Source organism: Pelodiscus sinensis, chromosome 8 (genome assembly GCF_052426305.1).
Source record: "Pelodiscus sinensis isolate ZL-2025 chromosome 8, ASM5242630v1, whole genome shotgun sequence".
Taxonomy (NCBI): Eukaryota; Metazoa; Chordata; order Testudines; family Trionychidae; genus Pelodiscus; species Pelodiscus sinensis.
The window spans coordinates 69988678-70008483 of NC_143059.1; the positions used below are offsets into that span (position 1 = coordinate 69988678).

The 19806-nt window shown below is 43.6% G+C and overlaps 1 protein-coding gene across 3 annotated transcripts in view; it reads left to right on the forward strand.

Annotated features, from left to right (window-relative positions):
• Nucleotides 1–19806, forward strand: part of CFAP43 (cilia and flagella associated protein 43) — a 91371-nt gene that overhangs the window by 61626 nt on the left and 9939 nt on the right. For all 3 annotated transcript variants that reach the window (XM_075935526.2, XM_075935527.2, XM_075935528.2), the window contains 9 exons: nt 5111–5317; nt 9816–9905; nt 11648–11725; nt 13204–13329; nt 14921–15040; nt 15121–15228; nt 17539–17625; nt 18297–18385; nt 19167–19374. In XM_075935526.2, the coding sequence (XP_075791641.2) occupies nt 5111–5317; nt 9816–9905; nt 11648–11725; nt 13204–13329; nt 14921–15040; nt 15121–15228; nt 17539–17625; nt 18297–18385; nt 19167–19374 (1113 nt within the window). The remainder of the gene's footprint in view (nt 1–5110; nt 5318–9815; nt 9906–11647; nt 11726–13203; nt 13330–14920; nt 15041–15120; nt 15229–17538; nt 17626–18296; nt 18386–19166; nt 19375–19806) is intronic.

Genomic DNA, 19806 nt, shown 5'->3' on the forward strand with positions numbered 1-19806 from the left:
TAGACATCTCTGTTATATAAGAACTCCTTACTAGATTCTCAAAAAGCCACAATTCCACAAGTGAGGAAGAAAGCTTTGCTGATTAAAAATCTGAGATGGTTTTCAGGGGAAGTGAAGTTAACTATAATATCAGAAAATCATTTATAATAATTAATATAAATCATACTGTAGGAATTGTAGAACATTGATAAGGGAAACAAAGGATAACAAGGAAAAATCTATGGTCAGCAGAGTTAAGGGCAAAGAGAAGGAGTTTTTAAAATATATTACAAACTAGGGGGCAATGCCCCCTGCTTGCTATGCTTGCCAATCTCCCCTGCTACGCTCACCAACCCATCCCCAGCCTCTCGCCCCTCCGCCACAGCCACAGCTCTCCCTTCAGCAGTAAGCACGCTTCTCCACAAGTTGCTTCTGGCGCAGAGCCTCAGGGTTTTCTCCTCACCACGCTCCCCCGCAGGAGAGTAGAAAGGTTCTGGGCTGGAGCTCTGGGCACATAGCACCCCTGCTGGGTCCCGGAGCATTGGGGCTCCCAGCGCAGCAAGGAGCCACTTCTGCTGCCCCCTGGCCCTCCTTCAGTGGGGAAGGGGAACCATGAGCCATGGTTGCCTCTTCCCATTCTGGGACTCTGTTGAGGCTGGGGAGCAGGGCAATATAGAATGACATGATAACGTCACTTTCGCCCCTACAGGAAAAACTTTCTTTAATATCTAGAGAGATAAAAAGATTTCCCACTAATGATACTGTTCCCTAACTTGATAGAATTATCAATAATAATGCAAAAATACAGAAGTGTTAATTAAATATTTCTGTTTTACATTTGGGAAATAACAGATTATATTGTCTCATCATGTGGTGATAATACGCCATTCCATTAGTATCTCTGGAGGAAGCTACTATAGTTGGCATTTTAAGATTAACAGGTTCAGAAAATTTGCATCTACGAGTTTTTAAATAGCTGGTTGAGAAGCATGTTGGACCATTAAAGATGCTTTTCAATCAGTCTTGGAGCATCAGGGAAGTTCAAGAAGACTGGAAGGAAGCTAATGTGTGAGATTTTAAAAAGGATAAACAGGGTGACCTGTTATAGGCCTCTCAATGTGACATCAATCCTAGGAAGATAATGGAGTGGTTGAAATGGGATTCAGTTAACAAAAAACTAAACAAGGGTAATGTAATTAATGCAAATCAACATGAGTTTACAGATGATAGAGCCTGCCAAAGTTGCTTTTTTTTTTAATAAAATTACAGCTTTGGTTGATTAAGGCAATCGTGTTCAAGTAATATACTTAGATTTCTATAATGTTTTTAACTTGAAACTTTAACAATATAAAATTAGCATGGCACAACTTACATTGATTAAACATTGGCTAGCTGATATGTCTCAAAATGTAACTGAAGGGGGAATTAACAGAGTTTCTGATGAGGCTCCACAGTGATCAGTTCTTGACCCTATCCTATCTCACATTTTAATCGATGACCTGGAAGAAAACATAAAATCACTGATAAAATTTGCAAATGACACAAATCCTGGGGGAGCGGTAAATAATGAAGTGGACAGAACACAGATACTGATTGATCTGGATCTCTTCCTAAACTGTGTGCAAACAATGTACATTTTAATACAGCTAAATGTAAATGTATATACATGTATAAGAACAAAGAATGCAGGTCATACTTATAGTATGCCGGGCCAAGTTCACTACTCAAATCTGGAGAGACTTGCCCCAGAGAGTATAGTTCCAGCACGATGAATTAGCCTGTTTGGAAGAGGTTATAGACATATTACTAAACAGTAGAAGGACAACTACATGTAATACTTACCTTCACAAATGGAAGATGTTCCACATATAATGCCAAAACAAGCAAATTATTGCCATTCCGCACCCATACCTTTGGTATTGGACTACATTTTGGGACTAATGACATCTGGACTCTCCATTAGCTCAATCAAGGTACATTTCGCAGCTAAGGTACATTTCCTTATGGGTATCAAGAACTTTTACCCTGAAGTGTGCATACTAACTCATGATGAGGGAGGGAGGGAGGGACCTAGATTAAGGGAAGGATGGGAAAAACAGATGGACTGCAGATGAAGGGGGAAATACAGTAAACATGCTTTAATTTCATAAGATGATTCTACCTCAATTCCCTATATTTTCCTAGGGAGATGACAGTGGGGGCTGAAATATCTAGATTAACACTTCACTGGAGCAGAGAAATAAACAAGCTGCTACCCTCTGGTGATATGTGAAATGTGTCATATGATTTCCCTGTCTCACTTGTTTTTAATTCCACGGTGGGATTTGAATTTAGTGTTATGCTGTCTCACTGGACGCTCATTCAAATCCCTAGCAACATGTTTTCTGATGTGTTTAGTCGTGAAGGTGGTGTTCTTGGTGTCTACCACATCAGCACACCGAGGGTGAGTTAGGGGCCTTCATGGCACACCCATCTTACATCATCTTTTTCAAGGATATGGTCTTCCTCCTCCTATGTAAATAAACCAATCCATCTTCCCTCATTCTTCTCCAAACTCACAGGAACATGCAGGACTCAGTACTACATACTCTAGACATCAGGTACATACTAGTATTCTACCTTGACAGAGCTAAGCATTTTAGAAAATCTCTGAGGCTTTGATTTCCACTACAGATCATTCTAAAGGATCCACTTTCTCTACATAGAGTCTGTTTAAATAGAGCTCAGGTATTTCTGACAATGTTATCAACAAAAGAATCTGTAGTCCCTATTGAAGATCAGAACTCACTGTGCCAGATCCTCTTCAACTTTAGTAACCTTTCTAAACAATGTACCAATCGTAGACATATTTAGAACAGCCACTTGGGCTTCTGCACACACTTTTACAAAACACTACGCAATCAACCGAAGTTCAAGATCAGATGCATTCCTAGCTCTTACAGTGTTATCATTGCTTATTATGATGGGATGGACGAAACCCTTATGGCTACAAAGGGCCATAGAGAAATCCTCCAGGCTGGCTAGAAGGGCTGGGAAGAAACCAGCTAATCAAGGGCCAGGAAGGCCTACAAAAAGAGCTGTAGTTGCAGTCCAGACATGGAAGGGAACTCAGTTGCAGCCCAGACATGGAAGGGAAGTCAGAGGTGAAAGATCCAGAGACAGCTTCCAGCAGAGAGCTGTTGAGAATTGATGAACTGAAGAAAAGCCGTGAGAGAGGGGCAAGAAACTGTCTCCAGGAGGAGAGGTTCTGGGAGCACCACTTGCTCCTGAATGAGGAACCAAAGTAAGAGAAAAGAGACACTCTACAGGGGGCACTAGAATGGCCCCCTATTAGGCTTATACCCCAAAAAGGCTTTGAGCTTTTACACAGGACTGTGTGACTTGGCCGGAGGACTGAGTAGCTGAAAGGCTGAAGATTGAAGGCAGTGCAGGAATCCACACTTAGCCAAAATGGGACAATCGAGTGAGGTGAGACCTGACACTGCTACACTTACACAGGCAATTCTGAAGCCCCTTCCATCCAATGTGGGACATTGAGCACCCACAGGGACGCTCCTCAAAGAAGGGGAGGTGGTTTCTCACCTTGTTCAGTAACTGATGTTCTCCAACATGGGTGTCCCTGTAAGTGTTCCCCTCTACTTTGGAGTTCAGCTTCCAGACTCAGAAGTGGAGAATGAATCAAGGGTGGGTGGGATTATGCTCACTAGATAAGCACTGACAGCAGTGTGAGGTGGGGGTAGCGCAGACCCGACCCAGACACACACTGCTGCTGAAATTCTCTGATCAAAGGCACAGGGACGCACTAACAGCTGCACATGGTGGGTCACCTTGCTGCTTCATTGCTTCTCATCTGCCACATGGCTTTATTACTGATTATGCCAGAAGTAGGTTAGATAATCATTAACAAAAATATTTATCATTACACACAAATTATATGTGGCTAGTCATCTTGAAACATGTATTTAGTAGCCTAATTCAGCCACTGATTTATGTTTCATTCTAGTGCAATAGGAAATAAGAAGAAAGATGAATATTTTTCTTCTGGATAATCCAGTTCCCTTCGTTGAAATAAATTACAGAAACTGAATAAAGAATTTATCTACTTAGAATACAGACTTCTAAAAATCATTCATGGGACTCTGCTTTGTTTCACACACTTGGAACACTCATTTCACTGCTACTTTGGCTGTGTCTAGACTACATGCCTCTGTCGTCAGAGGCATGTAGATTAGACAGATAGGCAAAGTCAAATGAAGCCGCGATTTAAATGATCGCGGCTTCAATTTAATTTACATGGCTGCCACGCTGAGCCGACAAACAGCTGATCAGCTGTTTGTCCGCTCCGCGCGCTAGTCTAGACGCTCCCCTGCCGACATCACAGCCCTTTGTCGGCAGCCCCGTTATTCCTCGTGGGATGAGGTTTACCGGGGCTGCCGACAAAGGGCTTTGATGTCGGCAGGGGAGCGTCAAGACTAGCGTGCTGAGCAGACAAACAGCTGATCAGCTGTTTATCGGCTCAGCGCGGCAGCCATGTAAATTTAAATGAAGCCGTGATCATTTAAATCGCGGCTTCATTTGCCTTTGCCAAAACAACAAATCTACATGGCTCCGTCAACGGAGCCATGTAGTTTAGACGTACCCTTTATGTGCATAAACATGTACTATATAATGCTGTTCCATTCGGAAGCAATTTGAAATTGGCAGATAATAGTACTCAAAAGCAGGAAATAAAATTAAGATTGTCCACACAACTTAAACGCTGCTGCCTTGTGCTTATGCCCTATCATAATCTCCAATCATATATTCACCAGTTAGAAACCAATGTCTGCCTAATGTTTTTATCTATTTTTGACAGGGTGTTTATTCACGGCCTTGCCCAATGAAAAGGAGGTCTCAGAAAATCAATGGAATGGTTCTAAGAAATCAGAAGAACTAAGTTTTAGCTCTGCTTGCCAATTTCCCCATATCCTTTAGCATTCACAGGCTTCCTAAAGCCAGACTTTTGCATTTAGGGTTATTATGACAGGGGTGACACACTTGGTTTCCTGTCTTTTGACTAGTTGGTGAGTGGTAGCCAGTCAAAAAGGACATGACCCTGCCACTGTTGCCTTTTGCTTGTGTGGTATTTCAGGACATCATTTACAAGGTGAAAACTGCATTTAATAAGGAGTTTGGCACCGTCGCTAGACAGAAGGAGCAGGAGATTGCGCGTGTAAAGGAAAGGAACCTGAGGATCCAAGAAATCGTGGAACAGCTCGAGCTCCAGGAGGCGGTCTGGGAGCCAGCTCTGACAGATGATGAAATACCAGAGCGAGCTCTCACTGTCCAGGATTCAGAGGTATCTGAATAATAAATCGTTCTCTTTTATCCACTGGGGCAAACTTAGTTCTCCGGTTCTCCATCATTTCAATCCATTATGTCAGGATAAAGAAAGTAGCCATAAAAGTGACATTTCCAGGTACACATTTATTATTTTGGGAACTCTGCATTACCGTGGGCTTTCCAGGTTTGGGAAGGAAGGATTGATTCTAGATAATTTTGTCTGTAGAAGTGGAAAGAAATTTGCGAAAATCGCAGAAGTTAAAAGCAGTGCTTTTAAAGATGCTAGACTAACATCCCTTGAAAAGTGATAGAAATGTTAGTCTGATGTAGCTGAAACAAAAAACAGGACTATGTAGCACTTTAAAGACTAACAAGATGGTTTATTAGGTGATGAGCTTTCATGAGCCAGACCCACTTCCTCAGTGGGTCTGGCCCACAAAAGCTCATCACCTAATAAACCATCTTGTTAGTCTTTAAAGTGCTACATAGTCCTGTTTTTTGTTTCATCCCTTGAAAACAAAGCCTTCTGTTTATCCACAGCATGGCTTGGACAGGAATTTCAGATAGTTGTATTGCCTGGACAACAAGCCTCAACCCTGACTTTGAGGTAACGCCCCTGTGGTAGAGAGAGCGCGGCTTAGTTTCCTGTTCATCTCTGAGTCCCAGACTGTTAATTGTGAAGTGGATATCTAGCCACTAGATTCTGGACTGAAATCACCACTTTGGTTCACATACATCACTGTACAGCCATCAGATAGTTACACTTGTTGCTGCTGCTAACCCAGGGGTAGGCAAGAAGCGGCTAGCAGACCAAATCTGGTCTGCCAAGCCACCAGACTTGGCCCGCAGTTGCCTTGCTGGGACCCTTATGCACAGCGCAGCTTTACGCTGGGAGCAAGGAAGGAGGCTTTGTGCTCTGTCCTGCCCCCCAGCAAAATCTCCCAGTTTCTGGCCAATAGGAACTGAGAAATTGTGCTGGCAGCAGGGACAGCCAGTGAAGCCTTCTCACTCCCTTCTCCCCCCCCCCCCCCCCACCTTACTGGGAGAAAAGCTGGTGGAGTAGCTTGCAACTGCAGCCTTCAGGTTCCTGGAGGGCTGAGGGCTGAGGGCTGGGAGCTACCTAAGTAAGCACCTCCCAGCCAGAGCCTGCCTCTGGCACCCAACGCCTCTCCCCCCCAAACTTCCTGCCTCAGGACACCACCCAAACCTCTTTACTCCTTTCCCCCAGGTCACAACTCCCTCCCAGACCCTGCACCCTCTCCTATAACCCTCTCCAAGGCCAGAATCCCTCCCAGACTCTGCACCCTTACCTATAACCCTTTCCAAGGCTAGACTCCTCTCCGGCACTCATACACCCTCCTTGGCCTTGCATCCCATTCCCCTGCCTCGGGTCACCACCCAAACCCTCTACACACCTTTTACCTACGACACAGCTCCCACCCAGATCCTGAACCCACTACTAGAACACTTCCCTCAGGCCAGAATCCTCTCCTTCACCCAAACTCCCTCTGGGTATGTCTACATTAGCTCGTTAATTCGAGCTAGGTAGGCAAATGAGGCGACCGGAGTAACAGTTAACTCGAACTAAGGACTTAGTTCAAATTAACGTTTCACTGCCGCGTGTAGCTGCGCGGCAGTGAGTTCGGGCTAGTGAAATTTCAAAATGGTGACCGGACGGGAACATGCAAATAAAGCCCAGGATATTTAAATCCCGGGCTTCATTTGCAACTCCGGTTGCCTCATTTGCCTACCTAGCTCGAATTAACGAGCTAGTGTAGACAAACCCTCTCAGACTCCACACCCCCTCCTACATCTCAGTTTCCTCCCCCAAGCTCCCTTCTGTACCAACCTCTGTCCCAGACCCCACACCCCCTCGGTAAAAATGCGGCCCTTGACCACTTGCCAAAATCTTGGCGTGGCCCCCCATTAAAAATTATTGCCCACTCCTGTGCTAACCAATGAAGGATTGTGATAGGACATAAGAGTGAAAATCCCTTGTCTTGTTTCATACATTTGTTTTTTCAATGTGATGTCTTCATAGGCAATCACCTGCTTTCTCTAGAGTGATCCCAAAGTGGCAGTTTTTAGCACCTATTACCTTAGTGTCAAAGCATGGCTAGCATAGTACTTCTAAATTCAACTAGCAAGTTAGAAATCATCGCAGAATTCCTGGCACATGCTTCTCTATTTATCCAATCTACCTTTTTTCTTTTTCTTCTCTCCCAAAATGAATTTGGTTGTAGGATCCTCTTTCATTTCAGGTTCATGTGTTCCTCTACATCAGGGCTACTCAACACGCAGCGTGCGGGTGGGAGCCAAAACTAAAAAGTAGTCAATATAATGGTCTTCTGTTGATATGCATTTTAATTCCCAGACTGTCATTGCTCATTAAAAGTGCTGCCATATGGGTGGAAATCGGGTAAATATTATATTTTATTAATATAATCAGAACTGACTTAAATGGGGCCTGCGTGTTGTGTAGTCTTGCCTTAATCTTTGTATTCATGCCTGTCAGTATGAAAGAAGCTATTTGCATATATTTGCATGTATATGCAACAAGACATAAGTTGTGGCCCTCGGCATGTGCATCATTGTGGCCCCTGGGGCTTCCAAAGTTAAGTAGCCTTGGTCTACATCATCATGTCAATCCTGGAAACACACATCATGCCATTGGCTTGTTTTGTGCAATGTACATACTAGTGGTGGTATTTTTGCTAAATGTAGAAATTACTCAGAGTCCAAGAGTTCTAGATCTAGAATAGAAACGAAGCCTTTCAAGGTTTGTCACAAATGTTGCACTGTAGCTGAGGGCAGAATTGTACAAAACCGTGGAGGTGAGGGAGCTTGATTCTGCAGCAGATAAAGGAGGCAATCAAGGGATACAAGCCGTGTTCTCTGTAAACTGTGCGCTTGGGCAGCCATCCAGGAGAGATTCAAATGTCATCCAGTTAATTAGCCACACACCCACAGATGGCAACAGCTGAAATTGTGTTTTTTTATTGATGGTGCACATCTGCACATACCTTAGTGCGCATAACAAAATGTATTCCATACATGGATGGAAAAAAATAGAACATTGGATACAAGGAAGGGAATAGGGTTGTGTGATTTTTAGATAGGCTAGTTGTATGAGGGAGATGTTCCAGTCCCCTCCATTTTGATACCAGAAAACCCAGATGCATAATGCACAAAACACAACCTACAAGAAGAAAAAATTAAAAGAGTTTATGTTTTTATTAATTTAGAGCATGGCTTTTGGACTATGCTCAGAGAAAGCTGTACTGTGTATGTAACCCAAACACCTAGGCTGCGTCTAGACTGGCAAGTTTTTCCGCAAAAGCAAGTGCTTTTGCAGAAAAACTTGCCAGCTGTCTACACTGGCCGCTTGAATTTCCCCAAGAACACTGACGATCTCATGTAAGATTGTCAGTGTTCTTGTGGAAATACTATGCTGCTCCCATTTGGGCAAAAGCCCTCTTGCGCAAATGCTTTTGCACAAGAGGGCCAGTGTAGACAATGCGGTATTGTTTTGCACAAAAAAGCCCCGATGGCAAAAATGGCGATCGGGGCTTTCTTGCGTAAAACCACGTCTAGATTGGCACGGACGCTTTTCCGCAAAAAGTGCTTTTGAGGAAAAGTGTCCGTGCCAATCTGGACGCTCTTTTCCGCAAATGCTTTTAACGGAAAAACTTTTCCGTTAAAAGCATTTGCGGAAAATCATGCCAGTCTAGACGTAGCCCTAGTGCGGTTACTGAGCAACGCAAGTGGTACCGAGACCACAGCAACAGTTAAGATCAAGAGACCTCTTTACAGCATGGGCTGGGAGTCAGCTGGCTTTTAGCTCAGAGGGTAGCGGCTCCTATACTCAGCTCCACAGGTCCCAGGTTCAAATCCGCCTGGTGGCGGTTACATGTAGTCACAAGAGAATGAACATTTTGAAGAATTTTACTGTAGACCAGTGATATGAAAAATAAGCACACTAGCCCATATTATTATATTTTTTCTAAACATTAAGGGTGTGTCTAGACTACATGCCTCCTTCGACGGAGGCATGTAGATTAGCCAGATCGGAAGAGGGAAATGAAGCCGCGATTAAAATAATCGCGGCTTCATTTAAATTTAAATGGCTGCCCCGATCTGCCGATCAGCTGTTTGTCGGCAGATCGGGGGAGTCTGGACGCGATGCCCCGACAAAGAAGCCTTTCTTCATCGACACAGGTAAGCCTCGTGAAACCAGGCTTACCTGTGTCGATGAAGAAAGGCTTCTTTGTCGGGGCATCGCGTCCAGACTCCCCCGATCTGCCGACAAACAGCTGATCGGCAGATCGGGGCAGCCATTTAAATTTAAATGAAGCCGCGATTATTTTAATCGCGGCTTCATTTCCCTCTTCCGATCTGGCTAATCTACATGCCTCCGTCGAAGGAGGCATGTAGTCTAGACACACCCCAATTGTCAGGTCTATGAAAGAACCTACCCAGAGGAAAATGTGAGCTCAGTCTTTTTGTCTTCACAGATTAAAGTTGAAAAATACCTCACCCCAGAGCAAAGAGCAAAAGCGGAGATGATGGCTAAGCTGGAAATGGAAAGACGTCTTGCTGCTATGGTACTTTTGTTGAAGTAGTATTTTCCTTGCTAAATATTCTATTAGCTGCAATTTTGTTTAAGAATTTTTTTTTGTATTGGTACATTCCACTCAGCACTTGGGAATGATTATCATTACAATTAAATGTATTACTGTCCATTTCCATCCGTTATAGTCAGAACTAAATAGAGATCTTATGGAGAAAAGAAGGGTTTAAGTTAGGGGTGGTTTTTATTTTTTTTAAATAGCATTGGTGGGGAGTGTTAGCTTGACAGATTTTAAGGCCGGATAGCTTTCTAAAAGATATGCTGTAGCTCAATCAAAGGTTATGGTCTTGATGCAGCAATTTTGGGTGAGGCTTTTTGGCCTGTATTTTGAAGAAGTTAACTGTGATCACAGTGGTCCCTTATGGCTTTAAAAAGTAGGTATCTGCAGTAGCCTTTCAGAAAGATCTGGCCATAGAATAGATATAACATAGGCAGTGACAATGGACCCTTCTCTCATGCTAACCTGCCAACAGCTTGCCCACCTTATAAGAGTAAGTAAGTTAGTCATGCCTGTGAATGCACTGGCCACCTACTAATCTTTCCATAACTGTTCTTCGAGATGTGTTGCTCTTGTCGACTCTGCGTTAGGTGTGTGCACGCTGCATGCACAGTTGCCAGAGTGGTATCCCTCAGGCCAGCTCTAGTGATGTGCACACAGGTGCTAGTATAAGGGATCCAGCGAGCCCTGCACCTTCTCAGTTCCTTCTTACCAGCTAACTCTGATGAACGGGCAGGAGGGTAGGTTGTAGACACGAGCAACACATCTCAAAGAACAATAGTTATGGAAAGGTCAGTAGCCGTTTTTTTCTTCTTTGAGTGGTTGCTTGTATCCATTCCACATTGGGAAACTCCTAAGTGGTACCCAAGGAGGTGGATTCAGAGTTCATGGACTTATGGTTTGAAACACTGCTCTATCAAACCTGGCACCATCTCTGGCCTGCTGGGTGATGACACAGTGGGTGAAGAAGGTATGTACCAATGACCAGGTTGCTGCCCTGCAAATGTTCTGGATCAGGTCTTGGGCCAAAAACACCCCCGAATAAAGCCAGAGCTCTTATTGATGATGGGATACTCACCTCCTCATAGCACGTGCAAATGCAGGAAGTGAGTCAGGACGAAATTCCCAGGCTGAAATGAATAGACCTTGCATCCTGCCTCAAATAGCTGTGTAGATTTACAGAATGGTGTGGTCCTTTCTAACCTTTCTATGTAGATGGGTTGGGTGCCGGTCAGTGTGACAGAGGAGCCCGTCTTTCAGACACCCGCACGTATGAGCATCTGTAGGGAAGGCCTAGTACAGGGAAGAAACCCCATGGATTCCTAAAAGATCACTGAACCTGCACAGGCCATTGTCCACTGAGCCAAGAATCAGAGACCCACTTTTGCCAGGATCCATTGGATACTGCTCAGGAAAAAAATCTCCAGCAACAGTGCACACCTAACATGGGATGGAAATGAACAAGCACTCAAAGAACTTCCAGTCTGAAGGAAACTTGGCTGCCTATTGTAGTGATAGTTACTTGATATATGGGCATCTGTCCTCCACGAATCACACTGAGATTGCTAATTTATTTCACGTTGGTCACCAAACAGCATTCCATTCAGTGGTGACCATTCTCACTGGCGCCGTAAAGGTGAAAGATTCCAGCATCCCTGCCTGAATATCCCAAGTACCCTGTTCTGCAGCATTTTCTTTTCATTGGTTATCTTTTCCAGAACACTGCAAGGCTGCGTGCCCTTGATGACATGATGGGCGGGGTCCTAGAAGTCAAAAAGGATGACATCTTGAAGATCGTGAGTTTTTGTTTCTCTCGTATGATTAAAGTAACAGTTGCAGTGATTAGAACTAAATATAATTCACCATTTCTGAACTCTAATGGGCATTCCAAGAGTTTAAAAGAGACAGAAATGGTGAAAATTTGCCTTAAGCACCAGTCCTGGGAAAATGTTTTGTCAGAAGAATTGTGTTGAAAGAGGAAACCTTTGATATTTTTGTATAAATCTGAATTTTCGCGGGCAGTGCAAATATTTCTACCAGAGTTAAGCAATAGAACAAGCAAAAAGAGGTTGTGGAACTCTTCTAACTGGAGCTATTCCAGGTCAGACTGCACCTTGTTAACAGAGATAATTTAGGGACACTGAATCAATTCTTCCACTGTAAAGGAAAATAGATAGGAAGATCAATCTACTATAGTTCCTTTCAAATCAGATGATTCTAAAAGACCCAAATTTAGCAGTGACCATAGTAATTTATTGTTATGACGTCATTTGCTTCAGAGGTGCTGCAGAATAGCAAGTATAGAGACCTGACTTTATATTACTTCTTTAATGGCCGATTAATAAAGGGGTTTTAGCCTTGTTCTTAGAAGGGGCTGCTTCCCTCTACATTCTTCAGCAAAGGAAGCCTGCTGCAATAGTAGAGGGAGAAAACATCTGCTATCAAAGTAAAATGGTGCTCCAGGGTAAAAAGGTAAAATAGACCCAAGTGCTCTGTCTAAAGCTGTTGTGTTTTCAGGAAATGAAAGTTCACCTTGGCCTAGGAGCTAATTAAGGGATTCATAATGGAAAAACTGATCTTTTAGCAATAATAGTAGAACTGAACTTGCTGTAAAACCTCACTGGAATTGTGTGGTATCCAATGATTTTTTGGGAGAGAATGCAAGTGAAAATGGCCATGTTACACACACCACAGCCATTGGTGCTGCTAATCAGTGTAGTTAATGCTCCATCCCATGTAAATGCTGCAGGTTCAACACTAGTGTTACTCCAGGAAGTCAAGGAACATAAAATAAGGCCAGATCAGAGGCAGATATATACATTCTTTGGACCCATGACTTCTGTAGTTCTTTCAGCTGCTACGAAGGCCACGTCTCTGCTAGCCCCTTTGGAGATCAATCTTCTGGCATTCAATTTAGCGGGTCTAGTAAAGACCCGCTAAATTGAATGCTGAGGGTGCCCCCAGTCATTGCTGGTCCTCCTCGATTCACAACGAGCAATTGAAACCAATGGGAGCATTTGCTCCTGTTGACCTCCCACTGTGAAGACAGCGCCAAACTTAGCTTAAGATATGTTGATTCCAGCTACCCTATTTATGTAGCTGGAGTTGTGTCTCTTAAGCTGACCTTCTGGGTCTAGTATAGACTTGACTTAAGATTAAGCTCACCATACTGTTTTGGAGGTTGCTTACTGGTGTTTGTAGGTTATTTTCCTTGGTGCTCTTTAATGGAAATCGATGTTGCTCATGTGTTGTATGGCTGTTTTGTTATCTTCAGGAGATTCCCCCACCTCCTTTTGTTTCTAAACCTGATGCTCTGTGGAATGAAGAAGAAAAGAAAATATTCAAAGAATACGAGAAAAAAGTTAAGGAGCTAAATGAAGAAAGGGAAAAATACAGAAAGGTAAAATGAAACGAGAAAAGGAATGATTTTGTTCAGTATTCTTAAACACAGTTTCTGATCTTTCTCAGGATTTATGACATGACCTCTTGGTTTCTTGAGGGTGGGTGGAGAAAAGATTTATTTTAATAAAATAAAAAAGGCCCATAAGTGTGTTAAAAATTAACATTTACTCATGGCATTGTAGAAGTCTCAATTTAGAGAAGAAAAGATGACGTTTACCTATAATAACTAGCACATTCCACGTCTGATGAAATTGCATCATTCCTTTCCATCACAAATGGACAAATATTTCCAGAAGGATGTTTGGAAATCCATTAACTGAGTTGCAGGAAATATGAATATCCGATGCACATGGTCTAACAATTTTTATCGTTCAAAGAGGAATTTGGGCAGCAGAACATTCAGCTTTGCAACACCCTCATTCCCAATGTGTCACTTGTTGGCCCCTTTTGGCTGAAAGATCCTTTCTTTTGCTCCTGTCCTACAACATTGTCTCTGATACTTGTTATTGAAGAATAACTTTTATGTGATGGTGGAAATACAGGACCTGATCTTATGAAGTGCAGCACACTCCAATACCGATCATGCCTGGTTTAAACACATCTGGGCTCTTTCTGCATGTAGTAGCATCACTAAGTAATGACTCCCCAAAATGTAGCTGAATTTGTTTTGTTATCTTCGGGAGATTCCCCCACCTCCTTTTGTTTCTTAACCCAATGCCCTTTGGAATGAAGAAGAAAAAAAATATTCAAGGAACAAGAGACAAAAGTTAAGGAGTGGAAGGAAGGAAGGGAAGAAGGGGAAAAAAATAGAACCTAGATAATTCTTTCTCAGCTTACTAGTTCTAATTGGAATAAAAAACTAATATTTAGGTAATATTTTCAAGTGTCTAAGTGTTTTAGGTTCCTGAGCCCCATTCTTAAAAATTATTTAGGTTCCTGTTAGTCTATAAGGTGCCACAGGACTTCTCGTTGTTTTTGCAGATTCAGACTAACACGGCTCCCCCTCTGATATTTATTAGGCTCCTTAGTTTCAGTGGAAGTCAATGGTCAAAGCTATTTTTGTAATCTCTTTCTAAAAAATAAATAAATAAATAAATAAAAACCTTATAGCCACACACTTTAAAGCTTTGATTTAAAAGACTTGGTTTGGATATGATTCTTATTTCCCATTAACTCCAACAGGAGTTATAGGAACTCAGCACCTCACAAATCAGTTCCAATATTGTCAGACCAACACGACTAAAATTTGTGGAGATTTTTTTTTTAATCTTGGTTTTCCACGTTAGCAAAAGATAGTCAAGCTAGCATTCATGGCTTCTGAAGGAGAATGGTCTAATGATGTAAATACAAGAGCCATTGTCAACATTTTATGGTTTGTTTTCTAGATGTGTAATCACTTCATTCATTCAATTTCAGTAGACCCTAAGGGCACCAGTCATAGACCACTGTGGTACGGAACAAACATAGAACACAAAGATGGTTCCTACCCAAAGTGCTCACTATGCGTGCACCTCTCCACCCACTCACACTTTTAAAGGCATGCACAGTCTTGTAACTTTTAATACTTCTCTTTCCCCTTCCGGCTCCAGACACTAGAAACTGAACTGAAGAAACTTCAAACCTCCATTCAGGAAACAACACAAACTTTTGACGACGTTGTGACCAAGCTCTTTGAGCGGAAAGTTGAGTCAGAGATGGTCATATACCAGGTAAAGTAGAGATCTTAGAGTTAGTATCTCCGTGCCCAAGCTGCAAGATTGCTGATCTTTCTCCTCACAATTGTTCCCAGGAGGAACTCAAAATAAACAATCTCCTTTACTCTTTGCTGTTGGACGAAGAGCTGAGCACAAGAGAAGCTGGACTGAATCACTTCCTTGAAAAGAAGCGGAAACAAAAGGTGAAGCCAGTACTTAGACTATAGGGTTCCAACAATTTTCGTATGGAACCTGCTCTTTACAAATATAAATGTTCTTCAAGCTGCCACCAATAATTTCCCCCATGATTTGTACATCTGTTGAGCTATTTATTAAATGGTGGCAGAAGACTCCTGTAATAAAAGCACATCTTCTTGGGTACATACTTCTCTTAGCGTGTCTGGAATTACTTGTGCAAATTTCCATACTATGCAGAGAATATGCTTCTATTTGTCAACGATTGTATTTTGGTGTGTCAGTGGGAGTCTGTAACTTGTCTGATAGCACTGTTAATGCTACCATTATATCCTTTTATGCAGGTTGCTACAAGAACCTGCACAAAAGGATATCTAATGTTGCCATCTTTCTTAAAGAAGTGCTACATTCGAAGACATTTGAATTAATTTCCTGAAGCTGAAGTTATCGGGGTTTGCCCACCGACTCACCATATATAAGCCAACATAGTGACTGGAGTTCAATACAAATATGTCTGCACTTAGACATAAGTATACAAAGGACTACAAATATTCTACAGCCATGGTGTCCTACACGCTAGACACTAGCCACATGTGGCTATTTGGCCAGTTGAGTGCGGCTAGATTGCTATAACAGTAGCCATTATAGACGCTATTGCTTCAGAACTGGTTGGACACCACGGTTCTACAGGATGAATCTCTCTAATCCGGCGCTATCAGAACCTGGTGGGTACTGAACCTGAGAATTTGCCAAACTTCAGGTTGTCAATATTGTAGCAAGTGAGTCTCTTTTTATTTTGCTGAGGTGAATAAATGGAACAATGTTTGCAATGCTGCTTAATAATGTATGACTGTACTGATATACCCTGTATATCCCTGTACCTAGCCAAGGCTCATCAGTTCTCTTCATAACAAAGTGTTAGTGTTGTTCCACAATTCTACCTTATTGGCACAAGGAAATTAGATAAAAACATACTTATATTTAGCAACCAGCACTTCCACTACTTGCTGGGCTCTGAGAAGACGTAGTAGTAATTTAGAGCTAAGTAACAGCATAGGACACTGAGAGCCAAGACTGGCATCTGTAAACAAACTACAGGACAGCACAAAACTTGGCCAGACCCGTGATAAGTGGACATCCGGCTAAGTAAAATCATGCTGGACCAGGGAGTGCCGAACTAGAGAGGTTCCGCCTGTACTATCAAAATTCTGACTGCTTTGTCCTGGATGCTCACCTATTAATCTGTCATTGGACCAGTTCAACAGACCTGCAAAGCTAGGGATCTCTTGCACTAGCTGATCTAACCTGTCGTGCCTTTCAGGGAGCAGGGCAGACTCTCAGGCAGCCAGGAACTACTATCAATACATTACGTTGCATCCTGAATCGCACCATAGAAAGCTTTGCAGGAATCCAATTTGTATTGAATCCTGTTTGTGGTGTCTGCTTGGGGCAGGGGTGGGCAAAATACAGCCAATGGGAGGTGTGAGGATTGTGCTGTGTGCAAATTCTCTCCCCCTCTGCACCCCCCGCAAGGGGCAAACAATGCTCAAAGGCACATGGTCGCAGCAGCCAACAACTTTGAACGGTCTGGGGCTGCGAAAGGCAGGGAGCCTACCTGAGGGTCTTGGTGGGCTGCTGACTGGGAGCCACCTATATAAGCGTCTTCTAGTCAGAACTGGCACTCCACTTCCTCTTGCACCCTAACTCTCTGCTACAGGTCAACACCCCCTCCTGCCCCATGTCACCACCCAAGCCCTCTGCACCCTTCTTCCCCCAGGTCAGTAATCCCTTCCAGGCACTGGCCCCCCTGCTGTACCACTTCCCCATGCCAGACTCCTCTCCTGCACCCACACCCCTTCCCCAACCCTGCACCCTCTGTTGCCCCCAATCCCTTACCTCAAGTCATAACCCAAACCCTCTGTACCTCCTTCGGCACTCCCTGTCCAGGTCAGAACCCTCTCCCATCTCCTGCCCCAGGTCACAACCCTGGTCCTTCACCCAAACTCCCTCTCAGACTCCACACCCTCTCCTGCACCCCCTTCCCCCCCTCAAACTCCCTTCTGCATCCAACCTCCATCCCAGACTCTGCACATTCCTCCAGAGAAAAGTGCAGCCCTTGACCACTTACCAAATTCTTGGAGTGCCCTCCCCATCAAAATGTATCGCCCATCCCTGGCTTAGGAGCATGTTACACCAGAGGTGAATTTAATCCAATTGTTGCATCTGAGTCTGAGAAAAGATAACTTGTCAGCGGGTGTGATATCTGTGACTGGCATCCCAGTTGCTCTGTTATTGACACCCACCTGGTTTTGTTACAGCTCAGTACTGCAGAGGCAGTGCAGGTTGTGCGAGCCCAGGTTGATGCTTACAGAGAGACCTATGACAACCTGGCAGCAGAAGACAAAGTAAGTTCTAGTCCTGTGCTCAAGCAGGATGCAATTGCAGAGGGAAAAGGGGTCATTACTAAACCTCCTTAGGAATACACAGTATTTAGTTGAGGAGCGCTCTTACGCACGAGTCTTCCATACAGATTAATGCAACACTGAAGTCAGTGGGAATACTTGCCTGGCACAGGATCAGGCCTTAGTAAGTTTCTTGGACAAGGACCATGTCTCGCAAAGTGCCAAGACCACTGCCTGCGTTTAACCTGCTAGCCTTGCAAGGGGTGCAGCACTTCTAAGCACTGCATACTCCTTGCAGGACGGGGGCAGGGTGGGAGGAGATTTCACACGCTCCCCCCGCCTCCAGGCCAATCAGGGCATGAGGACGGGGATGGGCATGTGAAGTCTCCTCCCACCACCAGGGGAAAGGGTACCTAGAGGGGGGGGACAAAGGCTTTACACACTCCCCCAACCCTAGACCAATCACAATCTGTGGGGGTGGAGGAAGCATGGAAGTGTCTTGGCCCTGACCTTTCTGGGACGGCCCAGGACCACTTCAAAAATTTCTGATGTGGCCCTGGTTAAAAATTATTGCCCCGCCCTGCCCTACTGCCTTTTCGCATGCTTCATCCTTAGTCTATATTTCTAGCACATGTGCATGCTGATGTTTTCTTGTGGGGGTTTTTTCTTGCTAGATTCTGGAACGTGGCTTTAGAAAGGAATTTTCGGATGTCCCTGCACATCACGTTGATCATCTTTTCAAACTTTACAAACGCCGACCAAGGTAAAATTCCCCTTTCACTCAAACCATTTTCTACATGATATTTTATGACGTGATGGGAGATTATATTTTCTAAGCTCTGTGAAGTCTCTTAGTTTGCAGTAGGCCATTGATTACTGATCCGTTTATGCACCTCTGTAATGACAATGGCTATTAATCATTGCTGATGATCAACTATCCTGTTGATAGTAATGACAGACCTTTTCAAGCGATCTTCTCTCCACATATCACTATTTAGATTATGATCAGAATCATTAAGGGGGGACATGATAGCGGTTTTCAAATATCTAAAAAAGGTGTCACAAGGAGGAAGGAGAAAATTTGTTCCTCTTGGTTTCTGAGGACAGGACAAGGAGTAATGGGCTTAAAGTGCAGCAGGGGAGGTTTAGATTGGACATTAGGAAAAAATTCCTAACTGTCAGGGTGGTCAAATATTGGAATAAATTGCCAAGGGAGGTGGTGGAATCTCCCTCTCTGGAGATATTTAAGAACAGGTTAGATAGACATCTGTCAGGGATGGTGTAGACGGAGCTTGGTCCTGCCTTGAGGGCGGGGGGCTGGACTCGATGACCTCTCGAGGTCCCTTCCAGTCCTATGATTCTATGATTAATAAACAACCACCTAAAACATGCCTTTTTATGTTTTTAAATAGTATTTTCCATTGCACACTGCCGGAAATTAAGATAGTGGTGTGAAGTGTTTTTAGTGCTAGGAGACCTTGTTCTATGTTAGAAGAAAGATAAAACATTTGTTTTACTATGTATGCCATGGCTGGGGACACCAGAGCCCAGAAGATCAAGATGCAACTTGACACTGCAAACCCTTATGGAGACCGGCCAGGCTCAGCCAGAGCTTACAAAGAAGCACTTGCCCATTTAATGAAAGCCATAGATGAAATGGATAGCCCTGAAAACATGCCTGAGGGACTAGACCCGACTGTCTGGCAACGTTTCTGTTTGGCTAGACGAACCAAAGTGGAAAGTGAACAGCTGGTATGTCGTGTGATTACCGTCAGATTTTCTTTGCTGTTGTTTTACTGTTTGGAACATACCCTTTGATGTTTTGGGATTTTAACCCAGAGCATCAAGTTCCGAGGACTAGGCAAAGGGCAGCCCAGCACAGGTGATCTGTGAGTCCCTAGTTCACTTCCAGGATGTGGCTGAGCTGAGTAGTCATCACTCTTTAGCAGAGCTCCCTCTTCCAGCAGACACAGAGCAGTGTGCGTTGCTTCTAAGGAAGCAACATCCTGCTATCCTCCAAAGAAAGTAACAGGGACAGTCACAAAAGATCCCTCCTCATTCTCCTTTCCCCGTCACCACCAAAACAAAAGGAAATCATCAATGTATTTTATATCATTATACACCTGTCAGCTTGCATGTAAACCTGCTTCGTTTATTTACACCGATGAATGGTTCCTAGAGCAA